At 57.6% G+C, this 14523-nt stretch overlaps 1 protein-coding gene across 1 annotated transcript; it reads right to left on the bottom strand.

Moving 5' to 3' along the window:
• Positions 1 to 714: 714 nt before the first annotated feature.
• CUNH2orf50 (chromosome unknown C2orf50 homolog) lies at positions 715 to 5583 on the bottom strand. Its single transcript, XM_042680776.1, has 4 exons — positions 5417 to 5583; positions 2479 to 2518; positions 1473 to 1689; positions 715 to 1369 (listed from the first exon to the last, which is right to left on the bottom strand). The coding sequence occupies exons 1-3, from the start codon at positions 5581 to 5583 to the stop codon at positions 1495 to 1497; spliced, it is 402 nt and encodes a 133-aa protein (XP_042536710.1). The 3' UTR covers positions 715 to 1369; positions 1473 to 1494.
• Positions 5584 to 14523: the final 8940 nt, after the last annotated feature.

Here is a 14523-nt window from a genome sequence, read left to right as displayed (position 1 = left end):
ACACACGCACCCAGGGCCAGATCCTCCCGACCCTGGTTCTGAGCCGGGCCTCTCAGCCTCCTCTGCCCACCCTGAGCCCCTGGTAGTGGGAATCCAGAATGGGCTGCATCCTCCCCTTCCAGGCTAAATGAGAATAGCAAGCTTAGAAGGAAATATGTAAAAAGGAATTGAATCCCTGCCCTGATTTGATTAGTGATCAGTGACAAGCTTTGCTCTTAAGGAAACCCAAGCGTTTTCATACCTTTGATAACTTCTTGCCTTAAATCAGTTACTACTATGATTGAAATAAAGTGATTTTTTTCTATTACTATTTTATTGTGTGTTCAATAGAAGAGTTCTTCAATACTTGAGCTTTTAAAAATTGTCAGGGTTGGGTGGCGGTGCACATCTGTAATGCCCAGTGCTTGGGAAGCTGAGACAGGAGAATCAGGAGATACTTCTCAGAACAAAACACTGGTATGAGGCTATGGATGCTTTATTATTGTTGCTGTTGTTATTCTTTGTGTGCCCATCATGGGACTTGAACTCAGGGCCTGGGCACTGTCCCGTAGCTTTTGCATTCAAAGCTGGCACTTTATCCCTTGAATCACAGGTCCATTTTTGACTTTTTGCTGGCTAATTGGAGATAAGAGCCTCACAGACTTGCCTGCCCCGGCTGGTTTTGAACTACGGTCCTCAGATCTAAGCATCCTGAGAAGCTTACAGGCCGCCAGCTTCCCTTTCTTTCTTTTTGCGGTTCTGGGGTTTGAAGTCAGGACCTGAAGTCCTCATCTTTAGTTACGGTTCAGGAGATGTCCAGGTGTGCTGGCCGTGTGAAGCAGAGGTGCAGAGGTCGGAAGCAAGGGAGGCACTCTTCTGGGAGGCCCTGGGCGCCTCGGCTCCCGAGTCCAGTCCGCAGTGGAGCCCTGCTGTTGCTCAGCCCGAGGCTGCTGAGATGCCCCCATGCGCTCTGCTGATAATCCAGGTATGCTTCTGCGGGCCTGCCCTGCAGCCTCGTGGCCGCTTTTCCAAACCTGGGGCAAATCGGCCTCCTGCCCCTCCTGGTCCATCCCGCCTGCTTTTTCGAGCCCCAACAAGACAAGCCCCTGCCTCAGGAACCTGGGGGCAGCTGCCAGTCTGTCCTGATTCCCTCGGCCCTGGCGAGGAGGAGGTCGGAAGTGGCAGATGGGGCAGGGAGTGGTGAGCGGAACACACAGGTGGGCGGCTCATGCGCTCAGACAGACGCTGTGCCGGGGCCTGGTGCTGATGATCGGGGAGAGAAGATGCTGCCACGGGAGAGAAAGAAACGCAGCCAGGGGGATGCTTTGTGTGGTCCTAAGCCGTTCAGTGTGTGGCTCCTTGTTACCAGGCAACATTGGGCGCCCCTTATCTAGACGGGAACCGGGTAAAGGGGGAGCGTCAGGACGGGGCAGGACCCAGCCGGGGACCCAGCTCCCGGCACCCCTGAATCCCACACCCACGCCCACACCCACCTGCGGGGGGCGGGTCCTGCTCCTACACCGGCTGCAGTTCCTCCTCCAGCTTCCTCTTGCGAGCCCCCTCCGAGAAGAGCAAGTAATCCATGCGACTGAGGGCCCTCCCCAGCGGGGTGTCCACCCTGCTGCCCACCACCTGGTTGGAGGAGTTGGGAACTGTGTCCGAGAAGAGAGACACGGACTCCGGCAACCTCTCTGGCTCCTTCTTATTGCCCTGAGGGGAGAGGCCAGCTCAGGTCATGGCTTTGTGACAAGCGCCTGGGTGGCTGTCACCTGCCAATCCTGAGATCCGGGAGTCAGGGTCTGAAGCCAACCCAGGCAGGAAAGTCTGCAAAACTCTTCTCTCCAATTAACCAGCAAAGAACTGGACGTGGAGCTGTGGCTCTCGGTGGTAGAGCTCCAGCCTTGAGCACAAAAGCTAAGGGACAGCACCCGGACCCTGCGTTCAAGCCCCAGTAACCCCTAGGCCCACCAAGGCCCTTCCTGCAGTAGAGACCCTTAGGGTGAAAGGAGACAGAACAGACCCCCTCTGACCCAGCAAGTGTTCCCTGAGTGCTTCACCCTTGCTTGGATTGGGACAGACAAGGATGGCACCATTCCACAGCCTCTGCCACCTGGCCGCCCAACTCTCTGTGACCCCGCTGGCTCCTCCTCTTCCTCCCGTGCCAGCACTGGGGCTTGAACTCCGCCTGGGTGCTGTCTCTTAGCTTTTTTGCTCAAGGCTAACACTCTGCCATTGGAGCCAGAGCTCCACTTCGGGCTCTTTGATGGTTAAATAGAGATGGTCTCACACACTTTCCTGCCTGGGCTGACTAGGAATGATGATCTTCAGATCTCAGCATCCTGCATAGCTAGCACGACAGGCGTGAGCCACCCTCTACTGGCTGCAGACTTTGCCTTTCTTAACACAAGATTACTTTATCCACCACCTCTGTACATGTTGGAAGAAAAGAAGGAAGGGAGGGAGAGAGGAAGGGAGGGAGGGACAGCGAATTCATCTTACCATTGGGTCATAGTCTTTCAGGAACCCCCATTGCTCAGTCCTGGAAAGGAAAAGCACAGCGGCAACATGACTTGTCTCTGGGACATTAAGACCAACTTGTAGCATATCAACTGTACAAGTCCATGTCACTGCATGTCATCATGGAAGCACTAAAATAATTTGTGATCAGACAAAGGCCTCGAGTATTCACCAAGTATTTTGGGTGCATCCTACAATGTGAACACATGTTTCCAAGACTGGAGATTCCTGCGGAGGTAACTCTGTGGCGAAGGTAATCAGTTTTTCCCTCCCTCCAGGGACCATTGGACTTTGTCAGGGCCCCAGTAGAAGACCTCAAGAGTTCTCTGAAGAAGAAAGGCCCCTTTTCACATCCCCAGACCATGTGCTCACAAGGAATGGAAGAGAGAGATGGCAATGAGGATGTCTACCAGCAGTGGCAGTTCCATTTTTACTGGAGTCTTTTTTGGGGGTGGGGGGAAGAGGGCACTGGAGTTTGATCTTGGAGCCTTGCACATGCTTTAACACAGAGCCTCATCTCCAGTGCACCCCCCCTTTTTGCACTGATTGTTTGGAGATCGGATTTTGCTTCTTGCAGGGAATATGCTTGGATCTGGAGCTCTCAGCCTGAGCCTCTCACACAGCTAGGGTGTCATGTCAGGTTATGTTGATGAAGAAAGGCTCTCATAACTGGGCACCTGTGGCTCATGCCTCTAATTTCTAGCTCTGCAGGAGGTTGGGCCTGGAAGACAGAGGTTTGAAACCAGCCTGAGCAGGAAAGTCTGTGAGACTCTTATCTCCAACTTATTAAAGTTACCAAGAAGAAGGGGGGGAGGGGGAGGAGGAGGAGGAGGGGGAGGAGGAGGAGGAGGCAGTAGCCGCCGGAAGTGGAGCGGTGGCTGGAGAGGCGGAGTGCTGGTCTTTTTCTTTTCGTTTTTTAGAATTGTGATTTCTTTGGTTTTCTCTGGAAATCCCCCCGGGCCGTGGCCTGCCACCTCCCCTGAGAGGCTGCTGCCAGTGCCTTCAGCTCGCTAACGAATCCGTTCGTCGTTGCTGCGCCCTCGCTGTCCCTGAGCTTTGGGCTCCGGGCTGGTTTTCTGCCTTTGGAGCTTCGGCTCCATCTGCCTTCTGGGGGTCAGGTGGAGTACAAAGGTCGCGAACGTTCCTGGCCGGGTCCGGCTTTGAACCGCGGTCCCTCCATCTCAGCCTCCCGAGTAGGACCGCAGAGGTGAGCGGCTCCACCTGCTTAGTAAAACCGCCGGGTCCCGGGCCTCGCGCCCCGCGGTGCCCCTCCGCCAGTCCCCGCGGTGCCCCTCCGCCGGGCCCCGCGCCCTGCGCCCCGCGGTGCCCCTCCGCAGGCCCCTCCACCGCGCCCTGCGCCCCGCGGTGCCCCTCCGCAGGCCCCTCCGCCGGGCCCCGCGCCCCGCGGTGCCCCTCCGCAGTCCCCTCCGCCGGGCCCCGCGCCCTGCGCCCCGCGGTGCCCCTCCGCCGGGCCCCGCGCCCCGCGGTGCCCCTCCGCAGGCCCCTCCACCGCGCCCCGCGCCCTGCGCCCCGCGGTGCCCCTCCGCAGGCCCCTCCGCAGTCCCCTCCGCCGGGCCCCGCGCCCTGCGCCCCGCGGTGCCCCTCCGCAGGCCCCTCCGCCGGGCCCCGCGCCCTGCGCCCCGCGGTGCCCCTCCGCAGGCCCCTCCGCAGTCCCCTCCGCCGGGCCCCGCGCCCCGCGGTGCCCCTCCGCAGGCCCCTCCGCCGGGCCCCGCGCCCTGCGCCCCGCGGTGCCCCTCCGCAGGCCCCTCCGCCGGGCCCCGCGCCCTGCGCCCCGCGGTGCCCCTCCGCCGGGCCCCGCGCCCAGCCGCCGCGAGCCTGGTGCCCCAATGCAGGCCCCGCGCCCTGCGCCCCACGGTGCCCCTCCGCCGGGCCCCACGCCGGGCCGCCGCGAGCCTGGTGCCCCAATGCAGGCCCCGCGCCCCGCTCCGCCAAGCAGATGCTCGCAATGCCCGACCGCCCTCGGCCGCCCCTCCCCGCCCTCTCCTCGCCCCTCCTCTCCGCCTTCCCGCCCCTCCCCGCCCTCTCCTCGCCCCTCCTCTCCCTCTCCCCGCCCCTCTCCTCGCCCCTCTTTCCTTCCTCGCACCTCTCCCCGCCCCGCCCCTCTCGCCCTCCCCGCCCCTTCCCCGCCCCGCCCCTTCCCCTCCCCACCCCTCTCGCCCTCCCCTTCCCTGCCCCGCCCCTTCCCCTCCCCGCCCCTCTCGCCCTCCCCTTCCCCGCTCCGCCCCTTCCCCTCCCCGCCCCTCTCGCCCTCCCCGCCCCTCTCCCCGTCCCGCCCCTCTCGCCCTCCCCGCCCCTTCCCCGCCCCGCCCCTTCCCCGCCCCGCCCCTCTCCCCGTCCCGCCCCTCTCGCCCTCCCCGCCCCTTCCCCGCCCCACCCCTTCCTCGCCCCGCCCCTTCCCCGCCCCGCCCCTTCCCCGCCCCGCCCCTTCCCCGCTCTGCCCCTTCCCCGCCCCGCCCCTTCCCCGCCCCGCCCCTTCCCCGCCCCGCCCCTTCCCCGCTCTGCCCCTTCCCCGCTCTGCCCCTCTCGCCCTCCCCGCCCCTCTCCCCGTCCCGCCCCTCTCGCCCGCCCCGCCCTTCCCCGCCCCGCCCCTTCCCCGCCCCGCCCCTTCCCCGCCCCGCCCCTTCCCCCGCTCTGCCCCTCTCGCCCTCCCCGCCCCTCTCCCCGTCCCGCCCCTCTCGCCCGCCCCGCCCTTCCCCGCCCCGCCCCCTCGCCCGCCCCGCCCCTTCCCCGCCCCTCTCGCCCTCCCCGCCGCCCCCCTCCCCGCTCCCCTCCCTCCCGCTCTGCTCGCTCTGACCCGGGGCTGCCCCCTCTCCTAGGCTCCGGCCCCCTCCACCCCCACCATCTTCCCACCTAGCCCCCATTCCGAAGCCTCTCGACCGCGGGCCGGCGGGACACTCACCAGCGCTGCCGGCCGCGGCGCTCGGCCTCCACCGTCTCCCGCCACAGCCGGTCCTGCGGCGCGCCCGGCGCCGCCCGCGGGGCCCCCGGGGCCCCGGGCCTGGAGCGCGGCGGGCGGCCCCCAGCCGGGGGGGTTCTCTGGGGCTCGGGGGCGAGGTGAGCCTGCATGGCGGAAGGGTGTGCGCGTGTGTCAGACAGACAGACAGACAACCTCCTCCGGCCCGGCCCGAGGGGGCTCCCGCCTCTTCCGCCTCCCCCTCTCCCCCAGCCCGCCTATAACCGGGTCTCCTGACCCCCGGGAGCCCGCACCCGCCCCGGCCCCGGCCCGGCCCCGGCCCGGCGGCTGCGGGACCCAGCCGGCGGCTCGGAGAGGTTGTGTTGACAGTCGTCGTCCTGGGAACCAAGGGGCGGGCGGAGGGTGTGCGTGCGTGCGTGTGTGCGTGCATGCGTGCGTGTCTGTGTGTGCGCGCGTGCATGTGTCTGTGTGCACGTGTGTTTCTGTGTGTAGGTGTGTCTGTGTGCGTGTGTGCATGTGCGCATGTGCGCGCGTGTCTGTGCGCGCGTGCATATGTGTGTGCACGCGTGTGTTTCTGTGTGCGTGTGTGCATGTGCGCGCATGTCTGCATGTGTCTGTGTGCACGCGTGCATGTGTGTGTGCACGCGTGTTTCTGTGTGTAGGTGTGTCTGTGTGCGTGTGTGCATGTGTGCGCGTGTCTGTGCATGTGTCTGTGTGCACGCGTGCATGTGTGTGTGCACGCATGTGTCTCTGTGTGTGTGTGCACGCGTGTGAGATGTCTGTCTGTCTGGGTGTAGCTGGTACTGGGGCTTGCGTTCTCACTGAGCTTTTCCTGCTCAAGGCTGGTGCTCTCCCACTCGAGCTCGGCCGTTGCTGGCACTTTAGGAGTTAACTGCAGATAGAAGTCTGTCAGCTTCGCCTGCCCAGGCCGGCTTCTAACCACAGCCTTCCTAGCTCAGCCTTCTGAGTAGCTAGGATCAAAGGTAGGAGCCACCAGTGCCCAGATGGTTGTGTGTGTGTGAGTGCGTGCGTGCTGGTACTGGGGCTTGAACTCAGGTCTGTCCCTGTCCCTGAGCAGTTTGCACAGAGCTAGTGCTCTACCACTTGAGCCACAGCTCCACTTCTGGCTTTTTTTGGTGATTAATTCGAGATAAGAGTCTCACAAACCTTGCTGCTTGGGCTGGTTTCCAACTACCATCCTCAGATCTCTGGCTCCTGAGTGGCTGGATTACAGCTGCGAGTCACCACACCTGGTTCCCTTTTTAAATTAGAGAATTAGAGACACATTTCACGTTCCTCTTTTTCATCTTTGTTCTTACGACTTGAACTGGTTTCTTAGAGGTGACCAAACCATTGCTTACTTTTCTCTCTCTCTCTCCCTCTCCCTCTCCCTCTCTCTCTCTCTCTCTCTCTCCCTCTCCCTCTCCTTCTCTCTCTCTGTCTCTCTGTCTCTGTCTGTCTGTCTCACTTTCTCTCGTCGTGTGGCTTGAATTCTGGGCCTAGGCACCGTCCCTCAGCATTCCAGCTCAAGGCAAGTGCTCTATCACTTGAGCCACAGCGCCACGTCCGGTTTTCTGGTGGTTTATTGGAGATAAGAGTCTCATGGACTTCCCTGCCTGGGTTGGCTTGAACCGTGATCCTCAGATCTCAGCCTCCTGAGTAGCTAGGATGATAGGCGTGAGCCACCCCGGTGCCTGGCCATGCTCACCACTTTCTAATGTGGGGCACTCCCTGTTTTTCGGATTTGGCATGAGCAGAGATGAGCGTTGTCGAGCCTCTGTTTCCTGCTGCGGCAGGCACCTTCCCGGGGTGGAATGCCAGGAGGGATGGGCACCTGCATGGCTGGAGTTGGGGGTTGGCCGTGTGCTGGAAGCTGGGGACCAGCCTTGAGCTGGGGTCCCAGACTCATGGGACAGCAGAGAGAGGAAAAGACATGAAGCCAAGAAGGGAGAGACATATGGGAAGGGGCCCGGAGACACCCACCATGAGCTTCCAGGGACCCTGAGCTGGGGTCCCTCGGGGATACGTGGCACTCCCTGAGAGTCAAACTCAGAGTCCTCACTGGAGGCCACACAGCAGACACCTGCTGTCTGGCGTGTGCCTTGCCCCCAGATGCCCCAAAGGAAGCAGGCATTCAGACCAAATCTCGCACACAGTTTAGGCACAGTGGGCCACCCATCAGGAAATAGGGGGATCCCTCCCCAAATTCAAGCCTCTAGACTTCTCTATGTATTTCCAAAGATCAGTCTAGTTGGGGCGTCGGCAGCGTCTGCAATACACTTCTAGGCCAGCAGGGAGCAGCCTGGAGCTTTGCATCTTCCGGTTTTCTGGTGGTTTACTGGAGATGAGTCTCACGGACGTTCCTGCGGGGTCTCGCTCTGCCGGGTCTCTCTTTGAATCATTATCCTCAGATGTCAACCCCTGAGTAGCTAGGATGACAGTCATGACCCCCCAGCACCTGGCTACTGTGATCACTTCTCATCAGGATGAGTGCCTCGTCCAGACAAGGTGTCTGTGAAGGACCAGTAGATTGGGGACATGGAGGTGTCAGCCGTGGATCTGGGGAAGGAAACGCACTCAGATAGGGCCCATTTACCAGTGGGTACGCCAGCCAGCGAGGTGTTTCTAAACGTTTGCCGACAGGTAGACCCAGACATCAATCACCAGGAGGGACTCTGGGACTTGGCCCTGTGCAGGTGGGAGAGGTCTTAGGGGCAGGGGCTGAGCAGCGCTCTTTACTGGTTGGCTTTAGGTGGATCAGTATTTCAGCATCTGGAGCACCAGGATGAGGGCTGTGGGTTTCTCAAGTGGCTGCGGTCACGTGCCATCTCTCCCAGCTGGTACTCTGGTCTCCTGGGGCTGCTAATGAGAACCTGGGCTCTTCCCTAGAAGGCAAAGAGGGGGACCAGGCTGCTTTGCCTTTTTATTCTAAGCCCCAACTGTGGGATGCACCGTCGCGGCCCTGGCTGACCCAGGGACCCCGGCTAGCTCCGGCCTGTGCCAGCTTTCACCCTGAGCTGGGCTTGGCCGCCCTTTGCCTAAGCCCAGCTCATCCACTGGCTGTGCTGCCTGGCAGTTCTTTTATATCTTTAAAATATAAGAAGTTATGCATAGATGTTTCAACTGTTGGTTTCTGAGGACAATGCATCCTGATCAGTGTCACCCCTTCTTCCATCCTCCTCCCCACCCCTCCCAGCCCCACCCCTCCCCTCAGGCTATCTGGCTCCATTTTCACATACAGCGCTCCACTTTTTTTTTTTGGCGGTTGTGGGGCGCTGTTCCTCAGCTCTTCAGCTCAAGGCGAACGCTCTACCCACTCGAGCCACAGTGCCACTTCCAGTTTTCTGGTGGTTTATTGTAGATAAGAGTCTCATGGAGGGGCTGGGAAGGTGGCTCAGTGGTAGAGTGCTTGCCTTGCATGCATGAGGCCCTGGGTTCGATTCTTCAGTACCACATAAGCAGAAAAAGCCAGAAGTGGGGCTGTGGCTCTAGTGATAGAGCGCTAGCCTTGAGCTGAAGAGCTCAGAGACAGTGCCCAGGCCCAGAGTTCAGGCCCCATGACCAGAAAAAAAAAAAGAGTCTCATGGACTTTCCTGCCTGGGCTGGCTTTGAACCATGATCCTCAGATCTCAGCCTTCTGAGTAGCTAGGATTACAGGTGTGGGCCACTGGTGCCTGGCTTGCTTTTTTTTTTTTTAAACATTAAATCAATCCTCAACATTCACTGGCGGGTCTGACTGGTCTACTGATGTTACCCCGACTTTGATCTCTACACTCCATGGTCAGGCTTCTCAAATTGGAGGAATTGGGAGGTGAGTAATTTCACACTGCAGATGATTCATAACCAGGCAAGAGGAAGAACTCACACAAATGGAAGACCACGTGAGGAGTCAAGACCTTGGGAAAAAGCCCAAATCTGAAAACAGGAAATGCCACTCTAGTTTCCAAGAATGGCCCTAAGGAGAATTCTAGAAATCAGCTAACAGAAGTGGCCAATTTTGAACAAGATCCCAGTGTAGAACAATTTTTAAATGGTTACTAGGGGAATGGAAGTCTGATTTCTTGGGGACGGCGCATGGTCACTGAGACCTGACCTTGTCTCATGTTGAGGGGTTGAGGGGTGGTTGGGTTTGCTGCTCAGGGGAGGATGTGTGCCAGAACTGGGGCTTGAACTCAAGCCCTTGCACTCTTTTTATTTTTTATTTTTTTTTGTCACTGGGCTTGAACTCAGAGCCTGGGCACTATCCCTGAGCTTTTTTGCTCAAGGCTAGCACTCTACCATTTGCACCACATTTTCACTTCCGGATTTAAGGTGGTTAATTGGAGGTAAGGGTCTCATGACTTTCCCGCCCAGACTGTTTTTGAACCACGATTCTCAGATCTCAGCCTCCTGAGTAGCTAGGATTACTCTTGCTTGGCTTTTTCCACTCAAGGCTGGTGCTCTCCCACTTGGACCCACCTCTACTTCCTGCCCTTTTGCTGATTAGTGATAAAGAGTTTCTCGGATTTGTCTGCCACCCCTCAGCCTGTGATGATAGGTATGAGTCACTGGTGTCTGGCGAACCTGAGTTGCTGTAACTCCAGCCACAAACACAGACTACCCAAGATGGCACGTGGGGGCGGAGTCGAGCTGGAGGCCGGCCTCAGCCTCACTCAGGGTTCTTCGGCAGGGGCCAGTTACTGGTGCCCTGCACCCACTTATCTCTTAGTCTTGGGGTTCATGTCCATTTATTTTTTTCACTTTGACGGTTGAGTTGTAACCCCAGCAAGCAGCAGATGGCCAGCTGGGGTGATTAGAAAGGCCACACTCTCCGTGGTTATTCCTCAGCCTTCCAGGGAGCCTGGAAAATGGATACAAATGCACAGCAAGAGTCTGGCAAAGCAGGCACAGACATTGCTGGTCCTATTTGGCGGGGAATGCCAACAGCTGTGCGAGGCTCTGAGGCCTAATTCTGAGAGTGGAGAGAATGACAATGCATCGCACAAGCGAGAGACGTGGAACATCTCCTTCGCTTTGCTTCCTGGGAAAAGGAGGAGGAAGGATGAAAGGAAGAAAGGGAGGGAGGAAAGGAAGGAAGGAAGGAAGGAGATAAACAGGAAGCTTGACTAGGGACTTTAGCCTGGCATGGTGGTACATGCCTGTAAGCTCAGCACTTAAGAGCTTGAGGCAGAAGAATCACAAGTTCAAGGCTAGCCTGGGCTATATATATAATGAGACCCTCCCTCAACAAAGAAAACACCCCAAACAAAATAACATTACATTTCTCCAAAACGACTTGTTCAAATCCTAATTCCAGTACTCATGGACACAAAAGAAGCCGCTGCACTTAGACCTCATGGCCACATGAGTGACAAGAACTTTCAAGAGCAGTGGCTCTGTATGGGTTTGTAAGCATAAAACGTGGGCGCTACACAGCTATCTCTTGTCTGAGCACAAATGACTATTGAAAGTCATTGGGGCAGGCCAGTCAGTTTCAACTGGCCTTTCAACACGGTAGATTAAATCGAGGGCTCAGGTTGCTTGTGCTGGAGGAGACTTGAACAAGTGTCCCCTCAACTGAAAAGTGGGTCTCAACAGGCCCACAGTGGTCATAGGCTGGAATGCTGAATCCCAAGTTAAGTACAGGCGCAGGGAGAAGACCCCTAGCCCAGCCTGCTCTCCTCATGGCTGGCTGAGAGCCCAGCTGGCTGTGGCTACCGCGGGAGGGGGTGTCACTTGGCCCCTCTTTGAGCAAGGACACCGGATTCTCCCCTTGGGGGTCCCTGGCAGAAGGCTGGTCCAAGTCTGGCTCAGGGACCAGTCCTGAGCAGTGGCTTTGCTCTGCCTTGTGCTACCATCAGCTGGCTGAGTCCTCTTGCTCTACTCAGAAATCACAAGTTAAGAGCCAGGTGCTGGTGGCTCACACCTGGAATCCTAGCTACTCAGGAGGCTGAGATCTGAGGATCAAGGGTTGAAACCATCCCAGATACTAAAGTCTGTGAGAATCTTACCTTCAGCGATCCTTAATGCTTTTTCAAGTTGGCGTCCTCAGTTTTTACCTGATACCTCAATATTCCAAGACATGACTTTGAGAAGCTTTGTTCCAGACATTTCTGTGAAATTCCGAGTGGTATCAGGGTTGCCCTGTTATGATTTGGAAATGGCCATGTTCCCACCCCCAAAGGCTCGTGTGCTGAAAGCGCGGTCTCCAGCAGGTGGCGCCATGGAGAGGCGGCTGGATGACCACGATGCTGACTCCAATGGTCAGTCCGGTGAGGGGTCTGTAGCAAAGAGGCTGTGAGGAGATCCAGCCACCGGAGGACGTGGGCGGCTGGGGCTGTGCCATTGAAGGGTGTATCTTGTCCCTGGCCCTCTCCTGGCCCTCCCCCTGCCTTCCGCTTCCTGGTTTCATCACATGCTCCCTGCCATGATATTCTTTTCTGTGCCAAAAGAACTCCTTCCTCCTGGAAGTTGTTTTCCCAGGTGGTTGTCACAGCGGTAGACGTGAGGAACACACCCATCGCCAGTGCTGCTGTTTGATGGCTGTGACCGGCAGGGTGATCTGGGTGTAAGAACTCAGCATTCTCCAGAGCAAATCTGGGAATCGGTCCAGACTAGATAGGAATGTCACCAGTTCCCCGTGGGCTGAGGTCAGGGCCACGCAAGGCGCTGGTTGGGAGTGTGGGTGCCATTTCTGGGGGTGTTGGGAGCAGAGGGAGCAGGCCACTCGCCTTCCAGATCAGGGCAGCAGGGGAACGGCGGTGGCCCACAGGTTGCAGGGAGCCCTGTCCCCAGATGTGGGCGCTGTCCCCAAGAGCAAGAAGAAACAGCAAAGCCTGAGCGGAGTTCAGGCAGGGGAGTATGGGAATCGGCAGCAGGAGGAGCGCCTGACGGGGGCCCCTGGCTGAGGGATTTCTCTAGAAGCAGACATGTGTCCTTGGAAAGGGGATGTGCACGAGGGAGCAGTTCTGGCTTTCCTAGAGCCAAGAGGGGCTCGCCTGTGTGTAGAGGAGAACTGGAAGGCCTGCTCCGAGGGGCGGGCTTCTTGCGTTCTTCCTTGAAGTCCGACTGGGTGAGGAGAAGCTTATGGGTTTTCCCCTTTGCCTGCTGTGAGAGGAAAGCTTTATGGCTTCTTCCTTGAAGTCCTATGAGAATGGAGTCTCTGGGCAGAGGCAGGGCTGTGCGCGGCATCCTGAGCGGCTGGCTCGGTGGTCTGTCCCCATTCCTGAGGACTGCAGGAGGAGCCACAGGCGCCTGTGGGAAGAAACGATGACGGCTTGTAGAGACAGTGACCTCGGGCCTCCTCTGAGCCTGAGGCTGCAGGCGGGGCGGCGCGGTCCCGGCGGCCTCTCCTGTGGGAGGGGAGCTGGCTGCCAATCGACTGGATAAAGTCTGGGGGGACACCCTGCCCATGCTCTCCCGACCACTTCTGCACCCCATGAGATCTCCACCTGCTGCCTTATTATTATTACTATTGTTATTATTATTTGTGTGAGTGTTGGGACTTGAACTCAGGGCTTCGGCTTCAAGCCAGGGTCCTCCGGGTCTCAACTTGGTGAGTATCTGAGATTACAGGCGTGAGCGACTGGTGGCCAGTCTGCCACCTCCAGGAGCTCCTGATGGTCACAGGCCGTGGCTTGTGGAATGTTCCATCAGGCCTGGGAGATGGGGATTTGTTTGAAGTCGTGTAGAAAGAGGCTCCCTGTGGGCGCTTACCACCCTGACACCCTTGTCAGGAGACCAAGATCAATTCATTTGCTCACCTGCACACTCCGTTTGCTGAGCAGTTTGCTTGACTGGAAGACAGGGAAGGCGGGCTCCCAAGGTGGTGCTGTCTCTGGGTCACTGGCTGGGTAGCTCAGCGCGAGGACCATCTGGTGCCCCATGGTGCCTTGTACCCCTTCCCGTGTGGCCTGGCCTTAGGACCGTGTGCATTCCCCGTGTGCTGGCTCTGGTGCCAATCACCCACATTAAATGTAACGCGATGACATAATTATAGAAATGGAGAACACCCCCAGTTTCCGCGGCCACCTGCTCTAATCAGCAAGAGCCCAGAACACATCGTAATCATTTGTCACCATTTTCTAAGGTAGGGCGCGCTAACTCCTAATTACCACCACGGCTAGAGATGAGCAAATAAATATTCATGTCAGTTGGAGTGCTATAATTACAGCCACCATTTGGCTAAAGAAAAGCAGAGACGTTTTAATTCCAGGCCTGCGTCTGAATGAGAAATGGCTGGGGGAATCATCCGCGTGTTAACACCGCGGGGTCTGCGATGCCTTCTCTCCCCCGCTACACTTTTCCAACTCTGTGTTTATCTCCTTGGAGCCAACTTCACATGATCATTTGTCTTTTTCAAATGACGATTTTGCACAAGAGCACTCACTGTTGGTGCACTGTGTGTAGGTTGGCACCTCCCACGCTTGGGTGTAGATTGGCCACACCCACAGGATCCCTTGGTTCCTCTGTTCCGCAGGCGGGGCGGACCTGTCTGTTATTTCCAGTGAAATGACCTTCACCATCTGCAGAATGTTCTCTAGCTTGTCATCTGAGCCACTAAATTAGCATTTGCAGATGCAATTTCTTTTCTTTCTTGGTTCAGTACTGGGGCCTGAACTCAGGGTCTGGATGCTGTGCCTGAGCTTTTTCACTCCAGGCTAGAACTCTACCACTTGAGCCACAGCTCCATTTCCAACTTTTTCCTGGTGAATTAGTATCACAAATTTTTTATCCCGGCTGACTTTGAACTGAAATCCTCGGATCTGTTTCCTGAGTAGCTAGTATCACAGGCATGAGCCACTGGCTACTTATTCTTTTGTTTTGTTTTGTTTTTGGTGCCAGTATTGGTGTTTGAACTCAGGGACTGGTCACTATGCCTGAGCTTTTCCTCAAGACTAGCATTCGACTACCTGAGCCACAGTTCCACTTCCAGGATTTATTTACTTATTATTTATTTTTGGTAGTTTAGTGGAGATAAGAATACCACAGACTTTCTTGTCTGGGATGGCTTTGAACCTCGATCCTCAGATCTCAGCCTCCTGGTAGCTAGGATGACAGGTATGATCCACTGCACCTGACAATCTCTACTTATTCTGATGGAAAGAATGCAG

The sequence above is a fragment of the Dipodomys spectabilis genome, unplaced genomic scaffold (assembly GCF_019054845.1).
Source record: "Dipodomys spectabilis isolate Male_0828 unplaced genomic scaffold, ASM1905484v1 ptg000066l, whole genome shotgun sequence".
In the NCBI taxonomy this organism is placed as follows: Eukaryota; Metazoa; Chordata; class Mammalia; order Rodentia; family Heteromyidae; genus Dipodomys; species Dipodomys spectabilis.
The sequence above is the reverse complement of the archived record's forward strand: the minus strand, read 5'-3'. Positions and strand labels throughout refer to the sequence as shown.

What these genes read in the sequence shown, in the direction of transcription:
- CUNH2orf50 (XM_042680776.1), bottom strand. Translation starts at nt 5,583, where the DNA reads ATGCAGGCTCACCTCGCCCCCGAGCCCCAGAGAACCCCCCCGGCTGGG. An exon ending in CGCCGCGGCCGGCAGCGCTG is followed by an intron (nt 2,519 to 5,416) that starts GTGAGTGTCCCG and finishes TTTCCTTTCCAG; the next exon opens with GACTGAGCAATGGGGGTTCC. An exon ending in TGAAAGACTATGACCCAATG is followed by an intron (nt 1,690 to 2,478) that starts GTAAGATGAATT and finishes CTCTCCCCTCAG; the next exon opens with GGCAATAAGAAGGAGCCAGA.